The sequence below is a fragment of the Geotrypetes seraphini genome, chromosome 19 (genome assembly GCF_902459505.1).
Source record: "Geotrypetes seraphini chromosome 19, aGeoSer1.1, whole genome shotgun sequence".
NCBI classification, from domain to species: Eukaryota; Metazoa; Chordata; class Amphibia; order Gymnophiona; family Dermophiidae; genus Geotrypetes; species Geotrypetes seraphini.
Genome location: NC_047102.1, coordinates 17,177,210 through 17,189,415, shown reverse-complemented (window position 1 = coordinate 17,189,415; position 12,206 = coordinate 17,177,210). Strand labels below are relative to the sequence as shown.

General features: G+C 44.3%; 1 protein-coding gene and 1 non-coding gene across 2 annotated transcripts in view; both read right to left on the bottom strand.

Annotated features, from left to right (window-relative positions):
• The window catches only part of EIF4G2 (eukaryotic translation initiation factor 4 gamma 2), a 126,049-nt gene that overhangs the window by 40,774 nt on the left and 73,069 nt on the right, over positions 1-12,206 (bottom strand). Inside the window, exon 15 of the mRNA XM_033928780.1 lies at positions 7,700-7,807. Within this exon, the coding sequence (XP_033784671.1) occupies positions 7,700-7,807 (108 nt within the window). The remainder of the gene's footprint in view (positions 1-7,699; positions 7,808-12,206) is intronic.
• Positions 7,503-7,660, bottom strand: LOC117352426. The gene has a single exon (XR_004537686.1). It is a non-coding gene; the product is annotated as a small nucleolar RNA SNORD97 (small nucleolar RNA).

Here is a 12,206-nt window from a genome sequence, read left to right as displayed (position 1 = left end):
ATGAGAATGAGGCTTTGGAAAAAACACAGGAAGAACAATGGATTGATTCAGATGAAATTCCGAGACCACCTTGGGGAGGAATTTGGGATGAGTGCGAAGGACCACCTTGTCATGATGAAACACTGTAAAGGGCAGATCCACCACCAACGCTTGAAGTTCACTCACTCGACGGGCAGAAGTGAGGCCAATGAGAAGCACCACTTTTCAAGTGAGAAATTTCAGAGGAGCCTTGTTAAGAGGTTCAAATGGAGGCTTCATAAGTTGAGAAAGAACAACATTGAGGTCCCAAACCACCGGAGGCGGTTTGAGGGAAGGATTGACATGGAAAAGTTCTTTCATGAATCTGGAAACCACAGGATGTGCCGAAAGAAGTTTCCCTTGAAGAGGCTGGTGAAAAGCAGCAATTGCACTAAAATGGACTTTGATCGATGTAGACTTGAAACCAGAATGAGACAGGTACAAAAGGTAGCCCAAAACAGAGGACAAGGAGGCATGTTGAGGTTCCTTGTGATGAGAAAAACACCAAGTAGAGAATCTAGTCCATTTCTGGGAATAGCATTGCCTAGTGGTAGGCTTCCTTGAAGCTTCTAAAACATCCCACACAGCTGGTGAAAACTGAAGGGAAGTTACGCTGAGAGGAACCAAGCTGTCAGGTGTAGCGACTGCAGGTTGGGATGAAGCAGAGATCCCTGATGCTGCGTAAGCAGAGATGGAAACACTGGTGGAAGGAAGGGCTCCCTGCTGCTGAGTTGCAGAAGAAGGGAGTACCAAGGTTGCCTGGGCCACCGAGGAGCAATCAGAATCATGGTGGCCCGGTCGGACTTGAGCTTGACCTGAGTCTTTTGAATGAGAGGAAACGCATGCAGAAAGAGATTCCCCCAGTCCAGAAGAAAAGCATCTGCCTCGAGACGATGAGGAGTATAGATCCTGGAGCAGAACTGAGGCAGTTTGAAGTTGTGGGGAGCTGCAAAGAGGTCTATCTGAGGCATTCCCCACAGGGAGAAGATTTGATGAAGGGGCGTGGAATGGAGAATCCACTCGTGAGGCTGTAGAAGGTGACTCAAGTTGTCCGCCAAGGCATGTCCGCCCCCTGAATGTAGACAGCTTTGAGGAAGGCGTTGTGCCGAATCGCCCAATCCCAAACTTTCAGAGCTTCCTGACAGAGGGAGGCCGATCCCGTGCCGCCCTGTTTGTTGACATAATACATGGTGACCTGATTGTCCGTACGAATGAGGACCACCATGTCATGAAGTAGATGCTGAAAAGCAGTGAGAGCATTGAAAATCGCCCTGAGTTCCAGGAGATTGATATGGCACAGACGATCCGCACTCGTCCAATAGCCCTGGGTGCTAAGCCCGTCCAAATGAGCCCCCCAAGCATAGGTCGAGGAGTCGGTCGTGAGGACCTTCTGATGGGTAGGCACGTGAAACAGCAAATCTCTGGAAAGATTGGAAGAGAGCATCCACCAGCGAAGCGACTGCAGCAGAGCAGGAGTGACCTGAATGTGACGAGTCAGAGGGTCGGAGATCTGCGACCATTGAGAAGCTAGGGTCCACTGAGGAATCTGCAGGTGAAGTCTGGCAAAAGGAGTCAAGTGAACCATAGAGGCCATGTGGCCCAGGAGCACCATCATGTGTCTCGCCGAGATGGACGGGAGAGAAGAGACCGAGTGACAAAGATGAAGAAGAGCCGCCAGGCGCTGAGGAGGAAGGAATGCTCCGAGTTGAATAGTATCCAGAACAGCTCCGATGAAGGGGAGAGTCTGTGAAGGTAGAAGATGGGATTTGGGAAAGTTGATCTCGAATCCCAGACTCAGTAGAAACCAGATTGTCCTCTGAGTGGCCCGAACGACCCCCTGAGACGTGGAATCCTTGATGAGTCAGTCGTCGAGGTAGGGAAACACCTGCAGACCATGGTTCCTGAGTGCTGCGGCCACCACAACCAGGCACTTGGTGAAGACTCTGGGAGACGAAGCTAGGCTGAAAGGAAGCACTCTGTACTTAAGATGAAGGTGTCCCACCCAAAATCTGAGGTATTGACGGGAGGCCGGATGGATGGGAATATGAGTGTAGGCCTCCTTGAGATCCAGGGAGCATAACCAGTCGTTCTGCTCGAGGAGGGGATAGAGAGAAGCCAGGGTCAACATGCAAAACTTCTCCCTGACCAGGAACTTGTTGAGCACCCTGAGGTCCAAAATAGAACGCAGGTCGCCCGTCTTCTTCGGAACAAGGAAGTACCGAGAGTAAAAACCCCTGTTCTGTTGGTCCATAGGGCGGTCTGGGATACGTTGGAAGGATACTCTCTTGGAAGATGTTCCGGAGGAACATGATGGAACTGAAGAGAGTATCCCTCACTTACGATGGAAAGGACCCAGAGGTCGGTGGTAATAGTCGTCCATCGATGGTAAAAATGATGAAGACGACCTCCGATGGGAAAAAGCGGGGAGGGCAGAACGATGAAAGTTATGCTCCCTACGAGACAGTCAAAAAGGCTGGGGAGCCTTGGGGACAGCAGAAGGTTGAGGCTTTTGTTGGGGCTTCTGCTGATGCTGCCTCTTCACTGGCGGCCGAATGGCGGGGGCCTGCTTCGGCGGGTAGCGCCGTTGATAAATCATAGGAGGACGAGACGGACGAGAGATGGCAGGCTTGGGCTTCTGGCGGAGGATAGACTGAAAAGATTTTTCATGTTTGGATAGCTTCTCCGTTGCCGCCTCAATGGACTCGTCGAAAAGGTCCGCTCCCGCACAGGGAACATTAGTCAGCCTGTCCTGGAGATTCGGGCCCATATCGATGGTGCGAAGCCACGCCAAGTGTCTCATGGCCACCGAACAGGCTGCCACTCTGGCCGAGAGCTCAAAAGCGTTGTAAGACGATTGCATCAGCTGCAGGCGGAGTTGGGACAATGATACCAGCACCTCCGAGTACTCGAAGCGAGCCTGAGAGTCCAGATAGGGTAAAAACTTTTGAAGAATGGAGAGAAAAAACTCAAAGTAGGTCGCAAAATGAAAGCTGTAATTGAGGACTCGAGAAGCCATCATCGAGTTCTGGTAGATGCGCCTGCCAAATCTGTCCATGGTTTTGCCCTCCCGACCGGGAGGAGTGGAAGCATAGACCTGGGAGGGATGAGACTGCTTCAGAGAGGATTCAACCAAGAGAGACTGGTGCGAGAGCTGTGCCCCGACAAAACCCTTATGGTGCAAGTGCGGTATCGAGCATCCAACTTCCCCGGGACCGCCGGGATAGAGTACGAGGTCTCGAAGCACCTCATGAAAGTCTGGTCCAGAAGCTTGTGTAGAGGCAGGCGTAGAGACTCGGCAGGAGGTTGAGGAAAATGCATCGTCTCTAGATACTCCTTCGAGAATTTGGAACCCGAATCCAGGGTGATATCCAGATCCACCGCCATCTGCCTCAGGAAGGACGAGAATGACAACTGGTCCGCCAGAGCCGGGCCTCGAGGCGGGCTTGAAGACGATGAGGCGGCCTGGCCCGCTGATGCCGAGGACCGGCACGGAGAGAACGAACCCCCGCAGTCCTCAAGTTCTGGCATAGGAGGAGGGGGGCGAGTATTCCGGAGAAAACTCCCTGAAAGGTTGCTTCCAACGAGGCGAGGCATGTCATGTCTCGATGAATGCCTCGATCGACGACCGGAGCTGTGTCGAGAAGCAGGCCTCGAGCGACGAGGCAAGCGACGCCCAGATGAGGCAACCACCGAGTAGATGGGACTGGAGGCCGTGGATCGAAGCATCAGAGGCTGAGTCGAGGAGCTCCCCAAGGTTCGAGGCTCGGCATTGCAGAGGAAGGGTCCGGACCAGGCAAGCCATGGATCGAGGATATCGGCTCCAAAGGTGGCAAGGGCAAAGACTCTGCTCCTTGCGAGACATGTCCCGAAGCCAGACCAGACACTCGCCGAGACTCTGCTCCCAGCAGCGAGTGTGCGCCGAGGAGGCACTGGAGGCGGCACGACCTCGTGGGAGGCTTCCGCTTGCCCAGGCTGGATCTGGGAGAGAAGCGTCGGCCCAATTTTGGTAAAGAGCTTGACAAATCGCTTCTCCATCAGGGCATGGAACGACACCGGCAAAGAGGGATCCACATCAGCAATAGGACCTCCCGCACGAACATCGGTCACTCGGCTGCCAGGGGGCTTGGATTTAGAGGCCTTGGGCACCTTAAGCACCACTGGAGGGATAGGAGGCTGCGCTACCTGACCTGAAGAGAAATCGGAAGGCACCGCAGCATGCGTCGAGGTCGAAGCCAACACGAACGAGGCAGGTTCGAGCAGACTCGAGGCCGAAGATGTAGAATCGGAAGTCGAAGGCGTGGCGCTCTGCAAAGAGGGCAGCACCGGGGACGCCTCCATGCCAAACAGTGACTCCCACAAAATACAGCGACGCTTAAAAGCACGTGCTGCGAGTGTGGAGCAAGGCCGGCACGATTTCGGAAGGTGTTGAGGCCCGAGACACTGAAGACAGTGTCGATGCGGGTCCGTCAACGAAATCGCGCACTGGCACTTGACACACTTTTTAAAACCGGTAACAAGCCGGGACATAGGCTGAAAAATCTCCGCCGCAAGGTCGAAGCCGCGGGGCTGCGGCCACGCAACCTGCCCGGTTGAACGAAATTTTTTTTTTTTAAATAAAACGTAACGTGAGCCAACAGGAATGAGCACAAAAACCCCAAACCCGCGGGCACAGAAGGCACAAAAAGGAACTTCGTGCACAGAGTTTCAAAGGCAAACTTCTCAGCTCCGCGGAAGAGAAAGAACTGAGGAGACACGCTCGGTGCATCGGGCGGGAAGGCACTCGCGCATGCGCGGCGTGGGCAACTCAAAACTTCTAAAAGTTTCTACAAGCAAGTATGCTTGTGAGATGTCCGCATCGGGGCTCCGTTGGATGACGTCACCCACTAGTGAGAATACCTGCCTGCTTGTCCTGGGATAAAAAATTTTTCTGGGGCTGCACAAACACTAACTGATGAGCAAAAAAAAAAAGCTGATCAGGTCCCATATTTGCAATCACTAATATAAAAGATGTACGTATCTAATAATAAACCTTCATTAAAAGGGACACTGTGGAGAGGAACCCAAAAAAGCAGCAATACTTACCCTGACTGAGTGATTCTCCACATGCACTGCCGATGTTGGGAGCAGCCACAGGCTTCCGCATCCCCACTCTGATGAGCAGGGTTGCGTGCTCCTGATTTTCCCATTCACTTCTATCACAGCTACAGTGAGCCTCTTCAGAGGTGAGCCTCATCAGAGCGGGGATACTGAATCAGCTGTCAGCGGTGCATGTGGAGAATCGTTCGGTCTGGGTAAATATTACTGCTTTTTTGGGCCTCCCACTTGAGCTAGTAGGGACATCCAAGCCTCACCAACTGACAGCCATCTCCTCCCCAAGTTCTGCAGCTGGCAGCAATATTGCAGAGCTGCTGTCTTCCCTCCTCCCTGCCCCCCCCCCCCAAACACACACCTTGAGGATATTGCCATCGGCTGCAAAGCCTGGAGATTTTGGGTTGCCAGACTGGAGTAAGATGTCTTCAGTTGGCAGGGCTTGGGAATCCTCAATAGCTCAAATATTTATAAATTGCTCTCAAACGGGGAGAAACTTTGGTGCCCATCCACTAATTTTGGGTTCCAGTCTCTCCCCCTAAATCAGTTGTATATGACTACGTCACTGAATACAAAAATAATTGTGATGCACATATCCCAAAGCTAACATATTCCAGTTAATAAATTCAAAATAAAAATTTTCTACCTTGTTGTCTGGATATTTTGTTTTTCCATCATCTTGGTCCCAGTTTCTCTTTCTGCTTTTTGTCTATCTTCAACTAATTCTCTTTCCAGTGTCTGCTATTCATTTTTTTCTCCTCTTCTCTCTTGTTCCATTTCCTCTTTATGCCTGTCTCCAACGTATTGATTTTTCCCTTTCAGCTTTCTTAAATTTTCTTTTCTTTTTTGCCTCTGTCCACTCAAATCTTGCATTCTTTTTCACCCTTCTTTTTAATTGTTCAACTACCTCTCAATTCTCCATCTTCTCTCAGTCCCTAGCTCTCCTATTTCCCAGTCTCCTATTTCCTTCTATCTACATCCCATTACCACATTTCTACCACTGTACTCACTGCTCTCTCACCCATCTTGTCATCTCCCTTTTGACCTCATCCACATGGCTCACCACTTTCAGAATCCTCCTCCCTCTCTCCACTGGTCAGGCTATAACCCCCTGTCCCTTTCTTATCCCTGCCCTCCATGAGTCCATCACTCCTCCTCTATTCCCATGGTCCAACATTTTGCTCCCTCTCTTCTGTTTTTGTTCCATCCCCCTTGATGCTGAACAATGAAATGGAGGGACCCCCCCCCAAAAAAAAAAACAACAAAAAAAACAAAACCAACCCAATGCTGCATCTCTCTTCCTTCCATCCCCGGGCCTAAAATTTCTCCCTACCTTCCTTCCATCCCCAGATACAACTTCTCTCCCTTTCTCTTCCCAACTGCCGACCATCCCATCTCTCCCCCTGCCTGCCTCCCTCCCCCAGGTCCATCATTTCTCCCTTTTTCCCAACAGTTCTCCCTTCAAATATCTCTTTCCTTCTTCCTACACACCACCCCAGGTCCAACTTCTCTCCCTTCAGACCATTGCCCACCATCTCTGTTTCTTGCCCCATAAGCTCACCACCCACGCCCAACCTGGCACTTCTTTTAATACTCTCCCCCTCTATACTTAGGCTTCCTCAGCCCAGCATGTTCTCCCCCTTCTCTCCGTGCCCAGGAATCTCTACCTCACTTCTCTCCCACCACCATATTCAATAAATCTCTCTCTCTCTGCCCAACAGTTCTCCTCTTTCTTCATCCCTCCATATGCACCATCTCTTTCCCTCTCTGACATCCAATTCTCCCTCCATTCTTCAATCCTATGGCTCATTCACCCTCCCTCCTTCCTTCATTATTTGTCCAAAGTTTATGCTCCCTCCCTCTCGAGTCCTAACACAACCTTCTCCCTCCGGCGGGTATTTACCTTCTGGCTAGCTCCCTTGCTGCAATCATTTTTCTGGTGAAAGCTGCGGGTGGCAGTGGCTGGCTCCTCTCTTGATCCGCGGCTGTGCTGGAAGCGTTCCCTTCTTTCTATGTCTCCCGGTGAGTGTTTATTTTATGGCAGGCTCCCTTGCTGCAGTCGTCCGTGGGCAATGGCGGCTCCTCACATGCGATTCAGGGCTGCTTTGGAAGCCTTCTGATGTCAGAGGGAACGGTTCTGACACAGCTGCAGATCACACACGAGGAGCAGACGCCACCCACAAACAACCGCAGCAAGGGAGCCGGCCAGAAAACTACCCGCCAGAGGGAGGGACAGAAGGGAGGGAGGGTGACGCTGGGCCGCACAAAACTCTCTTGTTGGGCCATATGCGGCCCACGCACTGGACACCCCTGATCTATAGCATGGATACAAGGACACCAATGTCTAAAATTTACAGAGTTAACACATCGAAATTCAGAATATTTCCTGTTTTACTTTGCCCTCATATCTCTGTTTTACTCACAGGATGCCAGACATTTGAAAAAGAGGAACAGATGAGGAAAAGAAGAAGAAAAAGAAAGGTTGAAAAATAGAGAAACAGAGTTCCAGCATTAGTCCTCATAATAACGCGTCTTTATCTTAATCATCGGGCAATTTCACATTAACATTATGTAAATGGATAATAGCCCATACCTCATCTGCATTAAGCTGTCCCTTCTTGATGAACCGAGGTGGCATATCCTTAGACTGTCCTTGCTGTTGAGATAAGAGTCCCTGATTCTGGAAAAGCTGACTTTGCCCCTATATTAACAAAAAGGGATGAAAGTGAGGAAGACATCCTAAGGTGAAATTTATTCTTATCTCTTAATATTCTTTCTTCGATTCTAGCCCTACCAGTCCATATGAGTGGGTTATATCCCCTGACCAGCAGATGGAGGTAAAGAAAATGATACTTCCCAGTGACCTCACTGGTGTAACAGCAGATGCAGCCTGGAGCTAGTCAGTATTATCTAACAAAACCCCAAAGTACAGCATAAACTCAAGGATTTATTTATTTACAAGGATTTCTAATCCACTTCAACAACAATCCACAAGCATAAAACATAAGTTTCATCCTGAGGAAATATTAAATGCATGCTAAAGTAGTATATAGTCTAAGGCCTTTTTGAAATCATTAGAATTTCTCATTATTCAATTTCTGAGGCATGGAGTTCCCACAAACTGGGTCCTGGAACACTGAATTTCTATATTCTTCAAAATAAACCATTTTAAATGAAAGAAAATATAATAGGTTAAAGAAGTGGATCTCAATGGCCTCGACAGCTGATGTAAAATGTAAACTAGAAGCAATCACAGGAAAGATTTGTAACAACTTTTAAAAGCCAATAATAAAATCTTATACTAGTCAACCAGAAGCCAATGTAAGAACATAAGAATAGTTTTATGGGGGGGCGTGGCTTAGCGCGCACACAAAATGGTCGTGTGATCACAGCGCTCCTCTTACCTGGGCAACCGTTGAATAAATAAAGATTTCCTTTTAAACTGTTTTCGGCTGAAAACATCGGAGAGGACAGCGGGAGCATGGCGAGCACCCGACAGAGTAAAAGTGAAACCGGAGGGGCTGTGAAAAGGCAGAAGCAGGATCAAATTACCCCGAGTAAGGTTCCGCTTCCTGCTGATGTATCAGAGGAGTTAAGCAAAGCTGAAGTTATGGGGGAACTGAGGCAAATCAAACAAATGCTGACAGAGACTGTGAGTAATATGGCAGAACTGAAGGAAGAAATCCTGAATATACACAGACAAATGGAAGTAGCTAATAAAAGAACAACAGAGTTAGAAGTTAAAATGGAGAGCTTAGAATGTGAAGGAAAAAGATGCAAAAATGACAGTTTGGAAATAATTCAATTGAAAAGTCAGCTGGAAGATTACGAAAACCGTGGAAGAATATAAAATTTTGGAATACAGGAAAAATTGGAAGGGAAAAATGCAATACAGTTTTTAGAAAATTTAATTCCTAGATTATTGCAGTTGGATTTCAAACAGCCTTTGGAAATAGAACGGGCACACAGGATTCCAATAAAGAGTCTGGAAAATCAAGGGAGACCAAGACCATTAATATTCAAGATGTTAAGATACCAGCAAGCAATAGAAATTTTAAATGCTGCCAAAAAAGATAAAAACTTAAACTATAAAGGATCCAAAATATGGTTTTTACCAGACTTTGCTAAAAATACAGCAAATATTAGGAAGAAATTCCTTGATCTGAGATCTCAATTAAAGGAAAAAGGATATAAGTATGGGTTATATTACCCAGCAAAAATGAGGGTATCTTGTGGGGATAAATCTTTGCATTTTGTTGATCCGGAAAAACTAAAGACCTTTCTTTCAAAATCAGAACCTATGTCATTTTAGCACAATGGGTGTTGAAATGAAGGGATAAATACTAAGACTGGATTGGTGGATATTGAACAAAAAATTAAATATAAAGAACTATGAGACTTTTGTTTGTTGGAAAAAGAAGAATATGCAACAAAGAACAGGAAATAAAAATGGACAAGTGAAAAAGAAAATAAAAGAATGTAAAGAATAAAGTAGAAAGAAGGATAGACTGGAAAGACATTGAAGTGAAGTTATTAGACTGAACTTTTAGGAGACTGAAAGATGGATGGTTGGAGTAAAGAATGAACAAGAAGGATTAAAGGACTGGACAAATTAACACAAAAGGAAAAGTGAAGACTGAATAGGAAAATAAATAGATGTGAAGAAGAAGAAAGCAGGACTGATAGACTAAAAGGATATTATAAAAAAAAAAAATGAATGACAATTGGCAGTCAAAAGTCTTTAAGAGTGGATGGATGGAGATAAGAAATAAATATGAAAGTTCAGTTTATTTAATAAGTCAGAAAAGGAGAAAGTAAAGAATGAAAGGACAATAAGGAAAAGATTGCAGAATGGACTAATGATAGAAAGGACAAGTTATATGATATTTAAATGCAAGTAAAGGAAAGGAAAATGAATAATATAAAAGAAAGATACATAAGAATTTATTGGTAGCTGAAGGAATGTAATGATTGAGGTTGTGATAATATAGTTTTAAAAAGATTGGATTTAATTTGGAGAAGAGGAAATATAAAAAGGGGAAAAAAAAATTATTTTGAAAATGAAATACAAATGTTTAAATACAAATAGGGGATAAAAACTTATAAAATTGAAATTTTTTTTTTTTAACAGAAATATATGAAGAGATGGATATTTGTTGGATATTTAAAGGAGGATAGGAGAAGATGGATTAGATAATATAAGATATAGGAAAATGATACTTTTTATTAAATATATGACTATGATAGAATTTTCTTGAATGAAATAAAATGTTGGGGGAATGAATTAGAGATTGGTGAAATGATAAAAATGCATTAATGGAATGTTAGGAAATAAATATGGTTATGTGACTAAAGGTTAAATAATAGATAGAGAAATTAATTACTTTAAAATGGAAAAAAAAAAGAAAAAAGGTTTTATGATTAGAAGAGAGATATAATTAGATATATTGTGGAGAGGTAGTGAGTTTGTCTCAATAAAGGATAAAGGGGTTATTAATAAATATTGGTTGCCTGGGGGGGAGGGGGGAAGTTGGGATTACTGTCCAATGTGTGTCCTTAAGCAGTCATTATATTGGGGGGGAGGGGTGGGAAGAAGGTGGGTATTAAAGATATTACTAGGATGATTAAGGAAAAGATTAATAAGGGATTGGGTAATTTGGAGGTAAGAATGTGTGCCATGGGGAGAAGTTTTTTAGATCTTAGTTATGGAAGAAGGGAAGAGGAAGATTATGATAAGGAGTATAAAATATATTATGTCTTTTAAGATATTTTCTATTAATGTCAATGGCCTGAATCATGTAATCAAAAGGAAAAAGGTATTATCATTTTTAAAGAAGCAAAATGCGGATGTTTATTGCTGCAGGAGACCCATCTTAATATAAAGGAATCACAGAAACTAACGGGTGGGTGGGTGAAAGAATGTTTTTTTGCTCCAGCAGAGGGTAAAAAAGCAGGAGTAGCAGTTCTTATAAATAAAAAGTGTATGGCCAATTTTAAGATAGTAAATTCGGACCCACATGGAAGATGGCTACATGTTGATATAAGTATGGGAAATAATGCCCTGACGTTGTTCAATATATATGCCCCTAATTCGAATCAATCAGAATTCTTTAAAAAATTGCAGAGTATGTTGTTACCACTGGCTGCTTCTAATTTAGTGGTGGCTGGAGATTTTAATGCTGTAATGGATCCATTAATGGATAAAAAACCAGGTAAAAGTATAAAATCTTTAGGTTTAGATAATTTGGTTCAATCATGTGATTTGAAGGATATATGGCATATTCTTCGTTTTAATGATCAGGAATTTTCATTTTGTTCACAGGTTCATAAATCATTTTCAAGAATAGATTATATTTTTATTTCATCACATAAGGTGCAGCAAGTGATTAAGGCTTCCATTGATCCCATTATCATTTCGGATCATGCGGGAGTATGGATAGATTTACAATTAGATCAATTAGAAAATAGAAGACCTCTTTGGAGATTTGATAATGCATTGCTTGTGGATGAAAATTTTTTGGAAAATTTTAAAACACAAATTAGTGATTTAATTTAGTGGAAGATACATCTATTGAAAATGTATGGGACGCTTTTAAAGCGACTATGAGAGGTCATATTATATCATATTCGGCTTTTGTTAGGAAACAGATTAAAAAACAGTATATAGAGTTAGAAAAAGAAAAAGAAATTAAAATACTAGAAACTAAATTGGTAAGCAAATGGGAACATGATGTATTACAAGCTCTTTTGAAAGCAAAAGGTAAATATAATGAATTAGCTTCAAAAATGATAAGAAGAGACTTGTTTCCAAACAGACAATGTATTATGGAAATTCTAATAAGGCGGGAAGATTATTGGCAAATTATCTTAAAGCAAAAAAAAGAAGAACTAACATTAATGGGATAAAAGATGATAATGGTATAATAACCAATCAAACGGATATAATTTTAAAGCAATTTCTAAAATTTTATAAGGACCTGTATTCTTCTGAGCTTATTTGGAGAGGCAAAAAGATGGTAAAAATTTTTTAGATTTAATTATTGGACCTAAGGTTCCTGATCATATAAAACGGAGTTTAGATGAACCTATATCATTAAAAG